General features: G+C 47.5%; 1 protein-coding gene across 1 annotated transcript in view; it reads left to right on the top strand.

Moving 5' to 3' along the window:
* Nucleotides 1–185: 185 nt before the first annotated feature.
* The window catches only part of CAMKK2 (calcium/calmodulin dependent protein kinase kinase 2), a 92,394-nt gene continuing 68,576 nt past the window's right edge, over nt 186–24,003 (top strand). Inside the window, 3 exon segments of the mRNA XM_075568222.1 lie at nt 186–260; nt 21,130–21,700; nt 22,700–22,747. Of these exon segments, the coding sequence (XP_075424337.1) occupies nt 21,179–21,700; nt 22,700–22,747 (570 nt within the window). The 5' untranslated portion in view covers nt 186–260; nt 21,130–21,178.

Genomic DNA, 24,003 nt, shown 5'->3' with positions numbered 1-24,003 from the left:
TCTCCATCACATAGCCTACACTACAGTATAATATTTAAAAAAAAAAAGAGCTTGAGCCAATCACAGGCTTCCTTTTACATCCCCTTCCACATCTGGGCCATTCAGGGCCAGGCTACCAGCTCTAAAGGGAGGGTGGCCCTTTAATAATGGGGAAGTCCCAGTCAGCCAATCAGCAGGCGACTCTCATCAGATGGAGAACAGCTGTCTGGGGCAGGAGCTGCTGAGATAAATCCGCTGCCAGTCACCCAGCGAGGCTGCAGGTAAGGGGACCCCACGTGGGCTGCTCTGTGCACCACGCTTATACCCAGCTGTACAGGGGTTGGTGGTTAGGGGTGAACATCTCATATCCTATTATTATAGGATAATGATTTGCCCTGTTAGGGGGTAGGGTAAGCTTCTAATACCTTAATCACCTATTATAATAGGATGCTACATTGCCTTATAGGGGTTTGAGGTGTAGGGTGACCTCCGAATTTCCTAATAGCATGTTCCTGTCATTATGTAATGGGAGGATGGTTTACACTATAGGGGGTTGGAAGTGTAGGGTGAGAGCCTAATGTTATGTTCCCATCCTTTTTATAGTAGGATGTGTATGTGCCCTGTAGGGTGTGTAGGGTGAGCACATATTATCTTTACCCCATTGTAATCGGATGGTGATTTTCCCCCTGAGGGGTTTGTGGAGAATCTAATACAGTATCCAGGATAGCCTTGTAGGGTGCGCTCCTGATTCTAATATCCTAGTCCCATACTATTATGATAGGGTGATGACTTGCCCTATATGGAAATGGTACTAAGACCCCCACTCATTTACAGGGAGTCCCTAATTACAAGGTCCCTCTTAACACTGTGGTCTCATTAAACATTTCATTAGAGTCTCATGTTTTTATTTTTCAAAAAAAAATCTTCCTTTTTTCTTTTTTTTTTAATCCAAAATCCCCTACGCCACCCTCCTCCAGCGTAGGATCTCCGCAGCTGCACTGGTTGCATTAGAAATCAGTGGTACTTTGCCAGATTCAAGCTATTTAAACCATGGGTGGAAAAAAAATAATTTAAAAGCCTTTGTGACTCGTGTTAAAAAGTGGTGCTGTATTACATGCAGGAAAATGAATGCCTTCTCTGCCCCTCTGGCACGCAAGGGGTTAACATGAATCTGATTTTCCTTAGCACCTGAAAGTAGATGCTGTAGAAAAATGTCCCTTTTATTTTTTTAGGAAGCGCACATATTGTACATTGTAAGAATAATTTGTCACCCCCCCTCCCCCCATCATACAGTGCAGAGCTGTCGCTGGGAGCCTCGAGGGAGGGCTGCTTCAGCTCACTATGCATTAGGAGAGGAGTCTGCTAGCACTTGTGTGTGTGTGTGAGTGGTTGCCTGTAGCATCCTGTAAGTGAGCGCCAGTGATTGCATTAGGGCGCTTTGCCTGGGGGGCAGTAAGAATAGTGCTGCAGCATTACACAATCTGTGTGATCGGGGGGAGGGGTGGGTCTCCGGCTCATAGGAAAGGGGCTAAAAAAAAAAGGAACGCAGAAATACACCCGCGACAGGCAAGCGATGGGAGCCCACTTCTAGCGAGGTCTGCGTGGCTTTTAGATACATTTTCCGCACGGGATTGGGGTAGATGTGTGCTGTCACTGTGTGATATTAACTACAAAGTGCCTTATTGCCTTTACAGTCAGCACAATATTTCAATCTGGCTTCTTATATGCAAATCTTCTTCTTAACCCCTTCACTGGGCGTGGAATGGGTTAATAGTCCGCGTTCTGTTTTACATTAGCTGCGTGCGGGCGCTTTCAGGGAATGTAACGCCAGGGATAGGAATGGTCTCGGGAAGTCCGTGCGGAGAGGTTTTTGTATAACCTGTCCAGGTAGCAAAACGGTTATAGGAGAGAGAGAGTGTGTGTGTGTGTGTGTGTGTGTGTGTATACATACATACCTATATCTATCAGGGGTAGCCTACACCAGTCCTCAAGGATCACCAACAGGTCAGGTTTTCAGGATATCCCTACTTCTGCACAGGTGGCTGTCGAAGACTGTACCACCTGTGCTGAAGCAGGGATATTCTGAAAGCCTGACCTGTTGGTGGCCCGGGAAGACACGTGTGTGTGTGTGTGTGTGTGTGTGTGTGTGTGTGTGTGTGTGTGTGTGTGTGTGTGTGTGTGTGTGTGTGTGTGTGTGTGTGTGTGTGTGTGTGTGTATCTGTACCGTGTTAGCCGAGCTTAATAATCAAAAACAAATAGTCGATACCGTTCTGTGGCTAACAAAATGCTTTTATTTGTGCGAGCTTTCGAGATACAATGATCTTTTTCCAGCGGTGTTACAATGGATACTCTTACATCACTAACATTCAGGGACCATTTAACACCTTAAGTCATAAACTGCATACAGCACAGGGGGGGGGGGGGGAGGGATAGGCGTCAGTCACAGATACATTCCAGGATGCGCTGTTTTTAAGTTAAACCTTTCTTGCTTTATTATTGTAACATCGCCGGAAGAGGAGATCAGTGTCCCTCGAACGCTCGCACAAATAAAAGCAATTTGTTCGCCCCAGAACCAGCCAGTCAGTCAGTGACGGCATTCCTACCTCAATGTCTCGGTTTAGACAATAATATGGGTGTAGCCGCCATGGAAGGATCGGCACTCGCGGGACTTTAAAGAAAGTATAAAGGTGAATTCAATTGATTTCAACCAATTCACCTTTTTCTTTCTTCATTTGAATTCTCCTTTTTGCTCTCTTTTTAAAGTCCTGTGAGAGCAGGGAGGCAGCACGGATTCTGAACACAACGTATTCTTCATAACGCAACTTAGAACATTTATTAGCAATTTAGATCAGCGTGAAAACAAAATAATTCTTATACGCGCCTCATAGGATGAGCGTTACATCCGCAGTGTACGCTAATCACCATTTGTTTGCGGTTTTTAAGTACTGACTTTTAAGATTATATATATCTATATCTATATCTATATATATCTATATATATCGAAACAGCTGTCTGTGGGTGGTTTTCTGGGTATGCACCTTAACCCTGGCTGTGCTCAAAGCTGTGACCATGCAGCAAGCTTAAGCCTATAGGGAACCATGTTAAAAATGGTTATTGAGGCAAAAAGTGACACTGTGTGCTCATTTGCATGTCATTTCCCAGAATCCCTTGCTGCAGTGGAAGTGCTGTATGCTGGGTGATAATGGGGAAAGGCGGGGTTGCAGACCTGCCTAAGACATGCAGATGAGCATACAATTATATTTGTATATATATATATATATATATATATATATATATATATATATATATATCACACAAAAGACTAAGACAATCCCCAAAAATAGCACTCTAAATATACCACAAAATAACTAATCAAATATAGAAAAAAGACTTGGATACTAAGTCAAAGCAGAAAAGGAATTGATTTTAATAGCGAGCAATAAGACACACTAACATTAAAAACATAAACACACTAAAGGCAGCAAACATACATAAAAGCTGTGACTAACTAATAATGTGAAAAAATAAATAATGCTGAAAAAATGAACCAATAACAAAAAATGTATCATAATAATAAGCCCGACAACTATATAAGGCGACACAAATAAGCTAAATGGTACAAAAAAAAACCTAAAAGACCGTAGCTACAGAACATATAGCTGGACTCAGGGCACAAGGAAAAGTATGACATAAATAAACCTAAATACATAATAGTGTACAAAAGAAAAAAATAATAACTTAAACCAAGGGGGAGGCACAGGGGTGAAAAAGATAGAAAATACTCAAACCCTGAACAGCAAAAACCAGAAATTATATAAACAAATCAGAAAACATGGATGCAAAAAATGCCTGTGGTAACTACCCAGAAGCAAACAGCGTAACTACCCAGAAGCAAACAGGGTAACTACCCAGAAGCAAACAGGGTAACTACCCAGAAGCAAACAGGGTAACTACCCAGAAGCAAACAGGGTACATGGCTATAGAATGCAGGTAAGAGCCAGTGCCCTACGCTGAATCACACAGACATAAATATAAGTCCCACAAAGGATAATGACTCCAGGCAGCAGAGGAAATGATACTCAGCTGTCATTGAATTGTAGATGAGTCAGTCCAAAGGAGTATTAGTCCAACATAAATAGGAATAGATCGTGCAGTCCCCAGGAATAGCACCATGAAGTTGAAGTCACGCCAACAAAATCATAGATAGCTGCAAATGGTGAACATTATATATATATTTAAAAAAAAAAATTCATTCCAAAACTGGTTTAACTTTTTACAATCGGCTGCTCCGTTTCGGGAGACAGAAATGTTTTGAAGTCCGACGTGTCTGGGAGGTTAAACTGAAGCTCTCCCCGGAGCCCAGCCCAGTGTAAAGATTACCATGGTAACACAGACACCAGAGAGAAGAATCCTGATTTTTAGCTCCTAGGATTGTGGGCGTTCCGCCCCCAAAAGCTTTATTTAATTTTTTTCACAGCGTTGGAACCGGAGGATTAATCGGAGCTGATATGCGTTGGTTTTAGTTCTGGGACCTTCCGGTTCCGAAGACACAGCCCGGTTCAGTTACCTGTATTTCCTTAGTGCTGCGGTACCCGACCTTGGTTACACTGTGCACCCCCCCCGCTCGAAAATATTTGTTCCGCGAATCCCTAATTAATAAATCTTATTGCCGACTCATTAGACTATCGCTAACAAAGCTGTGTGACCGATCCCAGGCAGTGTAGTGTCCTGAGCTTGTGGGGGGGGGGGGGGGGGGAGCACGCGCTTAATATTGCCCCAAACTGCCCCTCCGTGTGTGCAGGCAGCATGGGGGGTATAACTCACTGCGGGAGCTTCCAAAGTCACGCCCCACAATGCCTTGCTGCTGTGGATGCAAAGCATTGTGGGAGGCCACCCTCGCCACACGGGCTCCGGGCCCTCCTATACCGCCTGGGATCTGTCATTACAGATTTATTTCCCCGAACCCTCTGTTGCGAATCACTATCTTAAGGCGTCGAAGGGACCGACAAATGATGTTGCGTCGTCCTGTCTGCGCGTGGGACCAGCAACATGTGGCTGCCATTTTAATTTCCCTTGAGAGAGCAGACGCACACTTCTACGTATCACGGGAACCCAGGGGCCCCCGCCAGGGCTAAAGATAATGCCGTTCAGCACCGGAGGACCACCCAATGCTGTCAGATTACAACGAATCGCGCAGACAAGATGGCTGCTTTAACTTTGCCGCTGCTGCCCATCTTTCTTCCAAGGCTGCCCTAGTTGTGCCATGGCGTATCGTGTAAGGCAGGGGCGGCCAACTCCAGTCCTGAAGGACCACCAGCAGGTCAGGTTTTCAGGCTATCCCTGCTTCAGCACAGGAGGTTCAGTCAGAACCCACTTCTTTAACCCCGGCTGTACTGAAGGCATAAGATTACAGGGATCCATGTTAAAATGGACAAGAAGCAAAAGGTGACACTGTGTGGTCATCTGTCTGTTATTACCCAGAATCCCTGGCGGCAGTGGGCACATTTAATGGGGAAAAGCAGGGTTGCAGACCTGTCTGAGACGTGATATTTCTATCTGCTGTATGCCATCGGGTGGAAGGTTTTTATCACTTCTTCACCCCCCAATAACTTTTATTTCATGTGAGATAAAAACAAAAAACTTTTTAAGGATTGGAATATCTTCCTTGGCAGAATCAGGCCCAGTAGCGGCACTTATCAGCTCTCCAATAAACGGTGAGAAAAATGCCAGCAGCGCCTACCATGGATTTAACCAATAAACACGACACTGGTTCCACGTGGCCCCCCCCCCCCCCCCGTGCTTGAATTTGGGATCTGGTGACCCCTGGAGGAGTGGAACCGATTTCTTCATTGCCAGATTACATTTGCAGCCACGGCTTTGGATATTCCCACTGGGGGGGGCAGAGGCACATATCGGTGCCTTCATTAATAGTCACCTTGGACCCACGTCCTCCGTGCATACTGTGTGTTAATGGGATTTTTATCATTGTCCTCGTGCTGTGGAATATGTTATAAACCATAAGACACGAGAGTACCCCGGGGACTGCTGTATAGCAGCATCCTATACCCCCCCCCCCGCGTGATCTAGTTCCAGCTGTGCGCGTCGTTACATCATTACCTGGAGGCGCTGCCTGTCATATATCCTTCCCAATCCAAACGGTCGGGGTGTAGGAGGCTTGATGTGTGGGCTGCTCCTGCACGACTGTGCGTGGTTTCTGCTAATATACTGTTCTTCCAGCTAATGTGCCATATGTCACATGCAATCAATGTATCAGAATCCCGAGCACCCTGCTAACGATCCCTTTTGATAATGTTAAGAGTGGCTTTGAGGCATTGTAGGAGTAGGGTAACCATTGGAATAAAACCTCCACAACGTTGGCTTTGTAGCCAGTCTGCCCCAGGCGTTTGCCACGTGGGCAGCAGAGACCACTGACTTTTTATGAATAAATAAAAATAAATGTATTACAGTTTTGCATTTGGTTCAGATAGGAATAGACTTCGCGTGACAGGAGGATGCTTATGTGAAGTATTCACACCCTATATACCCACAATTAGGGTGACCAGATTTTGAAAATGAAAAACCGGGACATTTTTTTTTTACATAACAGTTTATTTATTGTAGTACACTTATACTTACGACCATTAGTCTTTGTTACATAGTTGTGTGTGTGTTGACCTCACTAATCGAACAAAAAAACCCCAGATGTGAATGATTCTGAACCCCTTAACCAGTGTCAGGACGCCCCCTCTTCACAATTTCTAAAGCAGCAATCCCGCCTGGGATCTTACCTGATCCGCAGTCCCTCAAGGTACTATACTGGAGGGGAGGTGTTCCCTATCTGTCTTCCGAGGTCTCCCGTGTGAAACTTGAGTCAGATCTGGAAGAAAGAAGGTTAGGTTACTTCGGTGTAGGTATACGGCAGTTAAAATAAGACAGGGAGGGTGAGAGAGAAAGATAGAGAGAGGGTGAGAGAGACAGAGAGAGAGAGAGGGTGAGAGAGAGAGGGTGAGAGAGACAGAGAGAGAGAGAGGGTGAGAGAGACAGAGAGAGAGGGTGAGAGAGAGACAGAGAGAGACAGAGAGAGGGTGAGAGAGACAGAGTGGGTGAGAGAGACAGAGAGTGGGTGAGAGAGAGACAGAGAGAGAGACAGAGAGAGACAGAGAGAGAGACAGAGAGAGACAGAGAGAGAGACAGAGAGAGACAGAGAGAGAGACAGAGAGAGACAGAGAGTGGGTGAGAGAGACAGAGAGTGGGTGAGAGAGACAGAGAGTGGGTGAGAGAGACAGAGAGTGGGTGAGAGAGACAGAGTGTGGGTGAGAGAGACAGAGAGTGGGTGAGAGAGACAGAGAGTGGGTGAGAGAGACAGAGAGTGGGTGAGAGAGACAGAGAGTGGGTGAGAGAGACAGAGAGTGGGTGAGAGAGACAGAGAGTGGGTGAGAGAGACAGAGAGTGGGTGAGAGAGACAGAGAGTGGGTGAGAGAGACAGAGAGTGGGTGAGAGAGACAGAGAGTGGGTGAGAGAGACAGAGAGTGGGTGAGAGAGACAGAGAGTGGGTGAGAGAGACAGAGAGTGGGTGAGAGAGACAGAGAGAGGGTGAGAGAGACAGAGGGTGAGAGAGACAGAGACAGACAGAGACAGACAGAGAGAGAGAGGGTGAGAGACAGAGACAGACAGAGACAGACAGAGAGAGAGAGAGGGTGAGAGAGAGAGAGAGATAGAGAGAGAGAGATAGAGAGAGAGAGAGAGGGGGGGGGTGACGGAGAGAGAGAGGGTGACGGAGAGAGAGAGGGTGACGGAGAGAGAGAGGGTGACGGAGAGAGAGAGGGTGACGGAGAGAGAGAGGGTGACGGAGAGAGAGAGGGTGACGGAGAGAGAGAGGGTGACGGAGAGAGAGAGGGTGACGGAGAGAGAGAGGGTGACGGAGAGAGAGAGGGTGACGGAGAGAGAGAGGGTGACGGAGAGAGAGAGGGTGACGGAGAGAGAGAGGGTGACGGAGAGAGAGAGGGTGACGGAGAGAGAGAGGGTGACGGAGAGAGAGAGGGTGACGGAGAGAGAGAGGGTGACGGAGAGAGAGAGGGTGACGGAGAGAGAGAGGGTGACGGAGAGAGAGAGGGTGACGGAGAGAGAGAGGGTGACGGAGAGAGAGAGGGTGACGGAGAGAGAGAGGGTGACGGAGAGAGAGAGGGTGACGGAGAGAGAGAGGGTGACGGAGAGAGAGAGGGTGACGGAGAGAGAGAGGGTGACAGAGAGAGAGAGTGACAGAGAAAGAGAGGGTGACAGAGAGAGAGAGGGTGACACAGAGAGAGAGAGAGAGAGAGAGGGTGACACAGAGAGAGAGAGAGAGAGGATGACACAGAGAGAGAGAGGGTGACACAGAGAGAGAGAGGGTGACACAGAGAGAGAGAGGGTGACACAGAGAGAGAGAGGGTGACACAGAGAGAGAGAGAGAGAGAGAGGATGACACAGAGAGAGAGGGTGACAGAGAGAGAGAGAGAGAGAGAGAGGGTGACACAGAGAGAGAGAGGGTGACACAGAGAGAGAGAGGGTGACACAGAGAGAGAGAGAGGGTGACACAGAGAGAGAGAGGGTGACACAGAGAGAGAGAGAGGGTGACACAGAGAGAGAGAGAGAGAGAGAGAGAGAGGGTGTCACAGAGAGAGAGAGGGTGACAGAGAGAGAGAGAGGGTGACAGAGGGTGAGAGAGAGAGAGGGTGACACATAGAGAGGGTGACAGAGAGAGGGTGAGAGAGACAGAGGGTGAGAGAGACAGAGGGTGAGAGAGACAGAGGGTGAGAGAGACAGAGGGTGAGAGAGACAGAGGGAGACAGAGAGAGGGTGAGAGGGGGAGGAAGAGAGGGGGAGGGAGAGAGGGGGAGGGAGAGGGGGAGACAGACACGGGTACACACACACACACACACACACACACACACACTGGTACACACACACTGGTACACACACACACACACACACTGGTACACACACACACACTGGTACACACACACACACACACTGGTACACACACACACACACACACTGGTACACACACACACACACACTGGTACACACACACACACACACACACACACACACTGGTACACACACACACACACTGGTACACATACACACACACTGGTACACACACACACACACACTGGTACACACACACACTGGTACATACACACACACACACACTGGTACACACACTGGTACACACACACACACTGGTACATACACACACACACACACACACACACACACACACTGGTACACACACACACACACACTGGTACACACACACTGGTACACACACAGACACTGGTACACACACACACACACACACACACAGACACTGGTACACACAAACACACACACACACACACACACACACACAGACACTGGTACACACAAACACACACACACACACACACACACACAGACACTGGTACACACAAACACACACACACACACACAGACACTGGTACACACACACTGGTACACACACACACACACAGACACTGGTACACACACACACACACACACACACACACACACAGACTGGAGTACAGACAGAGGCAGCCACGAGCAGGTGGCTCTCCGCCTCCCCCTGCACCCACCCCCGCGCCCATCTCCCGCACCCGGGGGGGGGGGGATAGGAGCGCCGGGACACAAAGGTAAACTGCCGCCCCCCCTCCCCCGGCGGGCAGCCACGGGCTCCCGGGGCAGAATGGGGGAACACCGCGCAGCCACCACTGCCAGCCCCCGCGCCCATCTCCCGAACCAAGGGGACAGGGGGGGGGGGGAGTGAGCGCCAGGACAGGAGGCAAAGGATCACAAACCCACCTCCTATCCCCCTGGGCGGGCAGAGGGGGGGAGACACCGCGCAGAAGAGCCAGGAGCCGCGGGCAGAGACACACACCACGTGTGCTCTGCCGCAGGAAGCGGAAGCCCCGCCCCCAGGCACCCTTCCTTCCTTCCATCCATTCCACATGCCGGTCCTTGGTGAAGGATGATGCCGGGGGGCGGGGCTTAATGCCGGGACGCTGGGGATTGGCCAACAAGGTACGAAACTGCCGGGCGGGGGGGTTGGCATTAAAAAAAAAAATACTTACCAGCCGGGCTGCTGCAGTCTCCTCCTCCGCGCCGCCGCAGACTCGCGCACAGCGCACAGTGCACCGCAGCTAATCACTCGCGCACCGCCGGCGACAAAAAAAAACCAATGGGGACACATTGAGGAAAATCCGGGACATTTCCGGTACACACAGAAAACCGGTACAGCTCCCGAAAAATCGGGACTGTACCGGCAAAAGGGGGACGGGTGGTCACCCTACCCACAATGCACTGTCCTTTATCTTAAGATAATTGTGCTACCAGGAAGTAACACATTGAGAGTTACCTCTCGTTTTTAAGTATGTCCTGGGCACCGAGTTAGGACAATACAAGGTTACATAACATTTACAGGCATTTCATGGACAGTTAGAAATAATAGATTATTATTATGGGCGTATGTAACGGCTACAGACGAGGTTGAAGTTGTGTTAGAAGAGGTAGTTTAGGCCTGCAATGTGTTTGCAAGCTTCCTGGTGCAGGATCTCTTCTATCTAAAAGGAACGGTAAGTGGAAGCATAGGGTACAGGGGATGAGATGGCTGATATCTTGGATTGTAACATAGCGGATTTAACATCAGCAAACGGCGGACACCCTTTGGCGGACCTTCGGCTGCCGCCTTTGGAGTGATGTAGGTTGGAGAGGTTCTGAATTACCTTGGGATATTCCTAAAACCCAATCTGTTGGGGAGGGGGAGGGGGGTCTTGGAGTTGAGCACCCCTGCTTTAGAAGTTCTCCACCCCTGATCCGTAGAACAGTTGGGGTACATTAATGAAGTCCAGTTTCGGTCCCAGTGGAAGACCATTGATCTGGTGGCCGGACATAACCGTACGTTTCCCATCAGCTTAGCATCATAATGCCCGTTTGCCACCTATGCTGTGTTCCTCATTCCATTGAAACTTATGTGGTTAAAGCCTCTTTGCCAACGATGTCCTGCTATGCGTTGGGTGCGAAGGGGTTAGCCTAACGAGACACTGAATCCTGTCTTCTCGGGAATCTTTTGAGCCTCTTAGAAGTGCTAAGAGCTGTGAAATCTCATTTATTCATCTCCTGAGCTCAGAATTCACAGCGCGCAGTGCGGCGGCATTTAATGAGGACAGAACGGGGGAAGCAGAAGGCTTCCAAGTGCTTGTAAAAGAAGCCAATGCTCTCGAGCAGGGGAGCGGCCAACGCCAGACCTCAAGGGCCACTAACAGGCCAGGTTGTAAGGCTATCCCTACTTCATAATGACTGAGCCACCTGTGCTGAAGCAGGGATATCCTTACAATCTGACCTGTTGGTGGCCCTTGAAGACTGAAGTTGGCCCAGCTCTGCATATTACCGGTATACACGTACACGCCCTGAGAGGTAATACCGGTATACACATACACGCCCAGAGAGGTAATACCGGTATGCACATACACGCCCAGAGAGGTAATACCGGTATACACATACACGCCCAGAGAGGTAATACCGGTATACACATACATGTCCAGAGAGGTAATACCGGTATACACATACACGCCCAGAGAGGTAATACCGGTATACACATACACGCCCAGAGAGGTAATACCGGTATACACATACACGCCCAGAGAGGTAATACCGGTATACACATACACGCCCAGAGAGGTAATACCGGTATACACATACACGTCCAGAGAGGTAATACCGGTATACACATACACGCCCAGAGAGGTAATACCGGTATACACATACACGCCCAGAGAGGTAATACCGGTATACACATACACGCCCAGAGAGGTAATACCGGTATACACATACACGCCCAGAGAGGTAATACCGGTATGCACATACACGTCCAGAGAGGTAATACCGGTATACACATACACGCCCAGAGAGGTAATACCGGTATACACATACATGTCCAGAGAGGTAATACCGGTATACACATACACGCCCAGAGAGGTAATACCGGTATACACATACACGTCCAGAGAGGTAATACCGGTATACACATACACGCCCAGAGAGGTAATACCGGTATACACATACACGCCCAGAGAGGTAATACCAGTATACACATACACGCTCAGAGAGGTAATACCGGTATACACATACACGCCCAGAGAGGTAACACCGGTATACACATACACGCCCAGAGAGGTAATACCGGACACATACACACCCAGAGAGGTAATACCGGTATACACATACACACCCAGAGAGGTAACACCGGTATACACATACACGCCCAGAGAGGTAATACCGGTATACACATACACGCCCAGAGAGGTAATACCGGACACATACACACCCAGAGAGGTAATACCGGTATACACATACACGCCCAGAGAGGTAATACCGGTATATACATACACGCCCAGAGAGGTAATACCGTTATACACATACACGCCCAGAGAGGTAATACCGGTATATACATACACGCCCAGAGAGGTAATACCGGTATACACATTGTGACAAACGCCCCTCTTTTGTAGTGCTGACGTCTGTCTGGGTTCTTCCCGACACAGTCTTCTAGGGTTATTTAATACAAAAACAGGATCATGCAAAGTATTAAGCTGCTTAACTCAGGCTTCTGCCTGCTTTATTTTCATCCAAGTAAGGTACTGCAGCTTTAACATGTGTAGGTTAGAGGTACTCAGATACTTTCATTCAGCAGTTCACTCATTTCATTGTTACAGTATTTCCCACACTGTTATTTCAAGTAAAAAGAAACCAAACTATATAAACAAAATCCTATCCCTTTCAGGGATCTAACTACACATCAAAATCAGTCTCTCTAACAGCTGCTGGCCAACTAAACTGGTTCCCCAGCTTAAAACAATGCTCTCTCATTTAGGGTCACAAGATACAGCACAGTCTTTTAGCAACAGCAGTAACCATTTGTTTGTCTTATCTGTTTGGGGTGTCCAGGCAAATCCTCTGGTACTGTGATACGTGGAGAGGCCGTCAACCTCGATACTGGATGCAGGAGAGTAGCGACACCCCCAGCCCCCAGGCTCCAAGGAGAGAGAGTGAAATGCAAAACCTCTCTGCTCTAAGTACCTGTGCATGTGATTAGAAGAGCAGGTGAGGGAGAACTAGAGCCATAGTAATCTGTGGTCTGGATTTTCCATCCAGCTGCCTGAGTTAATGGGAAGCTGTGGAACGGATCATTAACTATTCCTGCACTTTCTGCTCTAAAATGGGGCAGAAAGCTGCCTAACATCTTTGGACTATGTCACATATCCCCCTCCCCAGCTCACACCTACTGGGGTGAGCGGCCATGGACCTCACTGGGGTGAGCGTCCTACCTGAAATACTTGAGCTAACTCCTCAGTACAATATTAAACATTCACATGACACGAATATGAGCTTTTTCCACGGCAATTATGGACAATAGGTTTCGTCATAAGAGACTATACTTGGCAAACATATTTTTTTTTCTCTATTAGGGAACTATTTTGAAAAATAAATGTCTAGCACACATTCTTACAACCCAGGATCTGCTAAATATATTCACAAAACCAGACAATTTTTATTACCTCCCTGGGTTTTTCTATTCTAGAATATGAACCTCATTATAAATTTACCAACCGAAAAGGGCATTTTTTTTTTTTTTCATATTGTAAGCAACCAATATTTTTTTTTCCTTATACTACAGCCTTGTAATCTTAAGGGCCATCAACCCTGTATATTAATTTGTAGTTTAGCTACATTTTCAACACAGAGAACCAATATAACATTGTAATATTGACAAAATGCTTATTTGCATAGTTAAGTGTCCGTGACATAGTCCACACGTGTAATAAAAAAAATAAATCGGTCAGTTCCCCCAAACATATTTTTTTTTTTTTTTTTTTTTTGACTTCCGGTCCTTTGACTTTATTTCATAGCCCGCTGCAACCTGCAAATGACTGGACTGTTTCTTTAGCTTCTGATGAGACCCTTGGACCGGATTCTCCTTGGCTCCACAGTGTGGTCCAGATTGGTGAGATATGGAACTATTCAGGCGCCGTGTTAACCTTCGTTGTTTTTTCTTTTCAATCTTTGATTTCCCTTTTGTGGCCATTACCAGGCCTTTGGGTTTTGGAGACCTAGTTGCCTCTGTACAAACGTAGTCCATATTAACCACGTCATCAGGATCTGTCAACAAGTTTGTGTTTTCAGGAACTGCCACCCACTTGGCTAAAACATCTTCTGTGGTGTCCTGGGTGTGTCCACTAGTTTGATAATCTTCTGGACAACGTAAATGAAATTGAGGATCTGGATTTTTGAATCCCAGATCAGGGAGAATATTCTCAGGAGGGTGCCTATCTGTTTCTGGAATAACAGCAGCACAATCAAAGTCAATTCTTTCTCCTTCCTCTTTGTCATCAGTGAGGGCATTGAGTTTACGTTCCCTGGTCTCCTTTTGTGACCGTGTCTCTTTTAGCCTTGGAATCTCTTTCTCCAACTTCATCTTTATAGCAAATCGTAATATTGCAACAGCATTGAAGATACACGTATAGGAACGTACAGCTTGCTTGGTTAGGAGGTAGGATTGATAGCCCGACTGAACCACTTTAGCCGCTTCTCCCATGTCCGTCATCTGTTTCAGAGCGAGGTTTAACTCTGTTTCATTTTCTCTATTCTTGACCTGCAGCTGCAGGTGCTCCTTCCGGGTCTTGTCCAGCTCCAGCTGCAGCCGGGCCCCCTCATTTGCCGTGTGGTCCAGCTGCTTGTAGATATCGGCCATCTCGCTTTTATAGCGCAGTGTCAGGCAAACCACCTGACGGACGGACACCTCCTCTCTCTTGGCGCACTGTATCTCGCGCTCAGCCATCTGCTTCTGCAGCTCTTCAACCTGATCGTGCCAGACCTCCCTCAGGGTCTTCACCTCTTTCTGGTGCTTGCTCTGGGTTTGCATCAGCGCCTCCATTTTTTGGAGCTCTGCAGTTTGTGTCGCCTGGATCGCCGCTGATTCTGTATTCTGCAGTGCTTCCTGCATTTCTAACTTTTCCTGAATCAATTGCTTCTCCACTTTTTCTGCTTGGTGAAGCTTCTCATCACTTTCACTGATCTGGTCAGTCAAGTCTGAATTTTTCTGTGTCAGACTTACATTCTCTCTTTTTACAGTCTCTAAATTACTCAGGGTATTCTCATAGGTTTTCTTCAATGTACACAGCTCTGTGCTGCGAGCGTAGACCTCATGGCGTGAGAGTTCCAGCTCTGCTTTAAGCGCGCTAGCCTCTTGCCGAGAAACCCCCAACTCTGTGATGAAGTTTTGCACATCTTTCTGGGACATCTCATAGCATAGTTTCCAGTCAGTTCTTGTTTTCTTTGATTCGCTTGGCTCTCTGCCTATGGTGGTAGCAGTAGCCTTTGTCATCTCTAGGCGTGTCGTCATTCCTGGGACGATTGCGCCAGGCCCTATGGGCTGTTGCTCATCTCGGCGCCTTTCTGACGCATGTCCTGACAGCGCAGGTTCAAGTGGCTCGGTCACTTCCCCTGTGACTTGAGTAACAGTTTTCTTTCTTTTTGCTTTATTAGCTCCAGAGATATCAGTGGTCCTGGGCACACACTCACTGTTATCAGCTTCCACATCTTGCTTGCACTCACAGGGCGTTGCTTGCTTTTGCAGCTGTTTGTCTTTGAAAATTTTGGGGCACACATCTTCCATGTGACCTACTTCACGACAGGCCCAGCATACTAAATTCATCTGTAGGTACGGCTCTCCTCCAGGGTCGTGATCATAGTATGGCCTGAAGGGACACTGTTTTGTATGGTTACGTACATTACACAACAAACATTTCACGTCGGCCATTTTAGAAACCCGGCAGGGACAATTGCTAGCTGCAATTTCACTCACTTCAGCAACTTACATACAGCACTTGCTAGCTGCAAATTCACTCACTTCAGCAAAAGGCATTAGCTTTACAAACAGCACTTGCTAGATGCAAAATTTTTTTTTTTTTTTTCTTCAGCAAAACATTTTGGTTTTCTGTTTGGGTTCAGGGTGCTATTGCATCCACACTTCGCACATTCTCTGTGTACGCTAGAAGCACAACTGATATACACAGTGGAACAGACTTCACTCATAGCATCTGTATTTTACTTCAGCTGGGCGGCCATTTTAAACCCCCGCATTTATTTGCAAACCCACAGACTTTAGTGTCTGCCCGCATTCTCCACCATATGTGACAAACGCCCCTCTTTTGTAGTGCTGACGTCTGTCTGGGTTCTTCCCGACACAGTCTTCTAGGGTTATTTAATACAAAAACAGGATCATGCAAAGTATTAAGCTGCTTAACTCAGGCTTCTGCCTGCTTTATTTTCATCCAAGTAAGGTACTGCAGCTTTAACATGTGTAGGTTAGAGGTACTCAGATACTTTCATTCAGCAGTTCACTCATTTCATTGTTACAGTATTTCCCACACTGTTATTTCAAGTAAAAAGAAACCAAACTATATAAACAAAATCCTATCCCTTTCAGGGATCTAACTACACATCAAAATCAGTCTCTCTAACAGCTGCTGGCCAACTAAACTGGTTCCCCAGCTTAAAACAATGCTCTCTCATTTAGGGTCACAAGATACAGCACAGTCTTTTAGCAACAGCAGTAACCATTTGTTTGTCTTATCTGTTTGGGGTGTCCAGGCAAATCCTCTGGTACTGTGATACGTGGAGAGGCCGTCAACCTCGATACTGGATGCAGGAGAGTAGCGACACCCCCAGCCCCCAGGCTCCAAGGAGAGAGAGTGAAATGCAAAACCTCTCTGCTCTAAGTACCTGTGCATGTGATTAGAAGAGCAGGTGAGGGAGAACTAGAGCCATAGTAATCTGTGGTCTGGATTTTCCATCCAGCTGCCTGAGTTAATGGGAAGCTGTGGAACGGATCATTAACTATTCCTGCACTTTCTGCTCTAAAACGGGGCAGAAAGCTGCCTAACATCTTTGGACTATGTCACAACATACACACCCAGAGAGGTAATACCGGTATACACATACACGCCCAGAGAGGTAATACCGGTATACACATACACGCCCAGAGAGGTATTACCGGTATACACATACACGCCCAGAGAGGTAATACCGGTAGACACATACACTCCCAGAGAGGTAATACCGGTATACACATACACGCCCAGAGAGGTAATACCGGTATACACATACACGCCCAGAGAGGTAATACCGGTATATACATACACGCCCAGAGAGGTAATACCGGTATACACATACACGCCCAGAGAGGTAATACCACTATACACATACACGCCCAGAGAGGTAATACCGGTATACACGTACACGCCCAGAGAGGTAATACCGGTATACACGTACACGCCCAGAGAGGTAATACCGGTATACACGTACACGCCCAGAGAGGTAATACCGGTATACACGTACACGCCCAGAGAGGTAATACCGGTATACACGTACACGCCCAGAGAGGTAATACCGGTATACACGTACACGCCCAGAGAGGTAATACCGGTATACACGTACACGCCCAGAGAGGTAATACCGGTATACACGTACACGCCCAGAGAGGTAATACCGGTATACACATACACACCCAGAGAGGTAATACCGGTATACACATACACACCCAGAGAGGTAATACCGGTATACACATACACGCCCAGAGAGGTAATACCGGTATACACGTACACGCCCAGAGAGGTAATACCGGTATACACGTACACGCCCAGAGAGGTAATACCGGTATACACATTACACGCCCACCAGAGAGGTAATATCGGTATACACACACACGCCCACCAGAGAGGTAATACCGGTATACACATACACGCCCAGAGAGGTAATACCGGTATACACATATACGCCCAGAGAGGTAATACCGGTATACACATATACGCCCAGAGAGGTAATACCGATATACACATACACGCCCAGAGAGGTAATACCGGTATACACATACACGCCCAGAGAGGTAATACCGGTATACACATACACACCCAGAGAGGTAATACCAGTATACACATACAGGCCCAGAGAGGTAATACCGCTATACACACACGCCCAGAAATGTAATACCGGTATACACATACACGCCCAGAGAGGTAATACCGGTATACACATACACACCCAGAGAGGTAATTCCGGTATACACATACACACCCAGAGAGGTAATACCGGTATACTCATACACGCCCAGAGAGGTAATACCGGTATACACATACACGCCCAGAGAGGTAATACCGGTATACACGTACACGCCCAGAGAGGTAATACCGGTATACACGTACACGCCCAGAGAGGTAATACCGGTATACACGTACACGCCCAGAGAGGTAATACCGGTATACACATACATGTCCAGTCTTATCTAATTTTTTACTGCACAGTGTCCAAATACAGGACAGTCGGGTTCCATACTGGACACCTGGACACCCTATTAATTTACAGAGTCCGCGTCTTTACTCGCTGAGCATTTTTAGCAACATGAATAAAATACAGACGGTGCCAGGAAACGGACCCAGCAGGAAACGCTACTGCAGCAGTGGGTGGTTCTGGGTATTTATAGACCGCAGTTCACAGCTTTCCGGATCGGTACTGAAATGTTTGCGCTGGTGTTAACATCGCGGCAGGATTTCACACTCCGAGAAGCACAATAACAGCAGGAGATGCAGACGCGCGTTTCCGGTGGACACCAATGTATTTTGAATAATGGGGAAAGCCAAACTGGCCCCCTAGTCCCAGACCCCCTTTCAATATACGGTGTGCCTGTCTTCGCACTACCCTCACCGCGTGTATCCTCAGAGCAACAGTTCTTATAGCAAGCCGAGCATCCTACCAAGAATGATGCTCCAAGAAGTCTCCACCAAGAGGGATCTGCAGGTCTTATTTCAACAAATGTGAATGGGGGTTTGGGAGATCCCAAGAGGAAATGACTCACCTCGGGACCCTGGTCACTGACCTAGAGGAGGAAAGAGAGACGTGGTCTAAATTCTCTGAGAAACATTGTATCACAAGATACAAGACCGAGCAGCAAAACATTCAAATGATACGAAACCAGCCCAAAGTCCTCGATGATAGTGGGGGAAGACCTGCTATTCGTGCCTGAGACACTGGGCTCTGAAGCCTAATTCTGCCCCAACTAAACTTTCACGGGACGTTGTATCGCTGCATTTTCTCAGACAACGGGATGGACAAGGTGAGGAACCTCCCGATCATACAGCGAGGAACCTCCCGATCATACAGCTGGAAGCTTGTGATCTGAAGCTCTTCAGTGTCCTATTGAGCAGAACGCTGCGGCAAACGATTGGAAGGTCTCACACCGCAACTACAACAGCAGAATATCCATCACAACCGGGGGTTTCACATCACGCGGATGGCGACGCGTCATGGCTAATCTTCTGGCTTTCAACCAGGACATGAAATCACTGCGTCCTTACATGAACATGACGGGTATTCCTCTTCCAAATCCTGGAGAGGGTTTTTTTTTTTTATAGCGCTGCTAATTGTACGCAGCGCTTTACAGAGACATTTTGCAGGCACAGGTTCCTGCCCCGTGGAGCTTACAATCTATGTTTTTGGTGCCTGAGGCACAGGGAGATAAAGTGACTTGCCCAAGGTCACAAGGAGCCGACACCGGGAATTGAACCAGGTTTCCCTGCAGCAATCTCAGTGTCAGTCAGTGTCTGTACTCACTGAGCCGCTTCTTCTGACACGAGTGCAACGGCCGGGACAGCCGACCAGAAGAGACAATGTAATGGCGTTAGCCATGCACGCCGGCTACACGAAGATCGCTTAAAGTTTACCAACAGGAGATACTTGATAATACAGAACTATAGGCTCTGGCTGTACATAGTTTTGTACCTAATGAAATGCTATTTAAAAGAACCTATGTAATCTTTGGAGTTTATTTCTCCCTCACTACCCCTATGGAACTCCCTCACACTCCGTATACGCCGAGCATCTTCTCTCCCCACCTTCAAGGCAAACCAATGATAAATAATTAGCTAAGCTGCCGATCGATCTGTTCGCCTGTGATCGATCGGCGAAGAGAGAGGGCAGGGCTCAAAAAGGGGTGTGCCAGAGCCTGGTTCAGAAGAGGAAGGGGATGTGACTTTGTAAATGGTTGCTATAGAAACAAAAAATGCTTGTTATTGACACTTATGTGATTCAATGTAATTCATAGTTGTTTGATTTATTTTTTAAAAGCTACAAGTATTTTCTCATAGTACAGAACGGATTTATTAAAAAACACACGTAGGATATTGCTCGGTCTGTAGCTTTAATTCCCAAATATCCCCCAAATATCCCCCTGTGTGCGTGTCTCTGCATTCTTTGCCTTAGGGAAATCTATTTCGCTGGCCATAATTAACACTTCCAAGCTGCAAGATGAAGTACTCTTTTGCTGCCACGTATCCAAATTATTCTTCCTCTTAATTAGGGAAATTATTCTTGCAAAATGTATTTGTCTTAAATATTGTCAAACCCGCTGGGTAAAAAAAAAAATACAACTCCCATCGGACCAAAGTGAACTAATGGCAATGGCATATTTAAATTATTCATATACCTGATTTACACCAAAAATTGTGTGTGTGTGTGTGTGTGTGTGTGTGTGTGTGTGTGTGTGTGTGTGTGTGTGTGTGTGTGTGTGTGTGTGTGTGTGTGTGTGTGTGTGTGTGTGTGTGTGTGTGTGTGTGTGTGTGTGTGTGTGTGTGTGTGTGTGTGTGTGTGTTACAAATGTTAATCCACAATGTTGTTTTGTTTTTTTAACCTTTTTATTGTTTTGTTTAATTCTGCTGCCATCGTTGTCCCACAAAATATAATACAGTATCATTAATATTTGGATAATGTTATCATTTAACAGACCAAATGAAAATGGCAACACCACTGTATACATCTGAAGCAGAAAAGTAAGAAAATGACTTTAAATGTGATTTATAAGAAGCCAATTCCACTCCTAAAGTAAACGTTATATTTTGGGCACTGTGGGGGGTTGCCCCTTTTACAAACCCCTGCAGTTTATTCCTGCATGGGACTTTGCCTTTTGACAAATGTCCTTATGTGTCAGACACTTTCATCTGAACCCTGTCAGGACTGAGATCTCAACCCCTTCTTTCTTTTCTACGTTTCCGTCTTCTTTTGTAGGCTCCAATGGGAGCAGATTACGAACGAGCGTGAAGCCGGACCATACACCATGTCATCATGCGTGTCCAAGAGGGCTTCTTCTGAGAGGTCCATCCGGCAAGATGACCACGAGACCACAAGCCAACCTGACATCATCTGCAGCTTCTCCTCTCTGAGCATCGACCTAGGCATGGAATCGGTCATCGTGGTCACAGAGTACGATTCCAGCATCTCGGAAAGAGAGCTCGGCCAGAATGGACAGACAGGGGGTCGGCAAGACGAACCCAAGGCTAGCCACCGAGAGGAACCTGACTTTCATAGACTTACTGAAAGCGGGTGTATGGTGAATGACCTTGGAGGGCTTTCGAAGGACATCAATGAACCCAGAACCAAACTCAACATGACCAACAGGAAGCTGTCACTCCAGGAGCGCTCCCAGTCCATTCAGTCCCCCGGAAACAACCTAGGCACGAACGGACGGTACATATACCCGTCTCTCCCTTATTCCCCTGTCACGTCTCCGCAGTCTTCTCCCCGTCTGCCGCGGCGACCGACGGTAGAATCTCACCGGGTTTCCATTACGGGTTTTCAGGTAGGGAAGCGTTTTATTCAACGCGTTGCTGCCGTTCAATAAGTAGCAGTACTGCGCTTCCATTATTTTCAATGACCTAGCGGATGATATTCGAGCGCGTAGGCCTGCATTCTAGAAGCTGTGAAGACCCCTTGCCTGGTGCTGGGTTCCATTCAAGGGCGTGGGAATTATATAATTTCCAGCACGATGAAGGTGGCGTCACAGCATATTGCATAAGCGTCTTAGAGGGTTTTATTGCTAGGCGAATTTAGCTGCGCAGTAGGATTTCCCAGGGTGAGGATATTTCGCTGCGTTTATCGCTCTCTTCGCTCCAACAGGGACGTGGTTATGTGGAGCAATATGATGAGTAGCAGAGCATCAATACGATATAATAATATATAATAAGGTTTATCAGGCTTGATATGTGACCGCCTCTATTTGCTATTTACCGTCAGCAGCAAATTGTTGTTGCCTATGGTGGCCTGTTTGACCCAGTCCTAAAGCGGCAACCCCACCCCCTCCTCTATTGCTGTATAGGAATCGGGGCCCCACCAGAGCTGAACCACAATATTTCTCCCCCGCCCCCCCGCCCCAGGCTCCCATGATACCAAGGAAGTTAGCGGTTTAAAATCTCCTTCCAATGGGGAAACAAAATGGCTGCCAAATATCGGGCCAAAAGGAAACGCCAACATCATGTTGCAGGCTTCCTATTGGACAGCCATTTTAAATGCCCTTAAAAAAAAAAAAAAATAGGAAGTTATGCCGGTAACGTCACTAGTTCTCAGTAAACGGGGGGTCCCCGCAGCAGGAAGTGGCGTGGTTCAGCTCTGGAGGATCACCTTTTTGCCAAAAAAGTAAATGGGGGGGGGGGGGGGGGGGGGGAGGGAGGGGTGTTTTAGTTAAGTTGGTTTGTGTCTCTCATGCAGGACGCATAAATTCCACTGACGTCTGTATTTCCAGGCGCGTTGGCGCGCAGGATCCCTTGTGATAACGCCTTTCCTGCGTGTTCTCCTTTTGCAGGACTGTGTCCAGCTTAACCAGTACCGGCTGAAGGATGAAATCGGAAAGGTAAATCCCGGCTCGGCTTCTCTCGCTGAACGGTTTGGGGGGTGGGGAGGGTTGGGGGGGGGGGGGGTGGGGTTAGAAGTTAACCCTTGGGTTGCTGGTGGGCCGTTAACCCCGTTGCTCTGATCTGGCAGCGAAGGGAAGTCTAAAAGAATAAAAAACCCAGCATTTCTGCCTTTTATCTCTTCCGATCCGCTTTGTCTGTTTTTAGGGGCTCGACGGATAACGGGGGCGGTGAATACGGCTGGTTATCTTATCATTGGAAGGGAATTTTTTCCTGAAATAAATATATACACACACACACACACACACACACACACACACACACACACACACACACACACACACACACATATTCTCTCTCTGTCTCTCTCTGTCTCTCTGTCTCTCTGTCTCTCTCTCCTCAAAGGCCACCAATCGGTCAGGTTATCTGGATATCCCTGCGTCAGCCCCGTGCCTTGGTGGCCCTTGAGGACGTAGTTTGAGACCCCTGGTGTAGACAATAAACTGATGTTCGCTAAATTGATGTCACTGTATTATGTAGCAAGTGCCAGGTGCACTGCAGGAGGTTGCGTGATCATTACAACGAGAAATAGCAGTTTTTCCTTCGTAGCTCGCAAATGTGTTAAACGGCTATAATCTAATGTGAAACACTACGATTACTATAAAGTTTGAATCCAAACTATGGTTCAAAGACGAGAACGCCGCTGTCTGATTGCATCATCGATACGGCGCTGCTCCCGCTCCCGAACGATACGCTGTATTACAAATGAGTTTTTCCAGCCCTCCTAGCGACCGTCCTTTATCAGGAAACATTGTCTGGAAGGGCCTGGGACCCGAATTCTTGCTCTGTCTCCAACATTTCATAACGTGTTTATCTCCTGCGCTAAACGCCATTTTGTAACTATGCAATTGATGAGGTTATCACGCCGTCACGAATTCCAACGAATATTTATGCCATTTATCAAATAATTCTTTCAATGTAATAATCTCCTGTAACAGACCTATAACTACTCACATTTCCATGAAAATTATAGTTGTATATAATTATAATCAAGTATAATCCTGAAGGAGGGAAATATATATGGCCGCCGACAGGGGGAGGGGAAGAGCCAGGACTGCTGTCCCAGGCCCGGTGTGTGCAGGAGGCCCGGCCGGCGCTGGAACTTGGGCCCGACCGGAGGTCAGGGCCAGGCCTAACTTCTGCATCTGGCTGCAAGGCCCCTGGTTGCAGCCGGGCCCTGTCTCTCCCGACCTCC

This window comes from Ascaphus truei, chromosome 13 (assembly GCF_040206685.1).
Source record: "Ascaphus truei isolate aAscTru1 chromosome 13, aAscTru1.hap1, whole genome shotgun sequence".
Taxonomy (NCBI): Eukaryota; Metazoa; Chordata; class Amphibia; order Anura; family Ascaphidae; genus Ascaphus; species Ascaphus truei.
The sequence above is the reverse complement of the archived record's forward strand: the minus strand, read 5'-3'. Positions and strand labels throughout refer to the sequence as shown.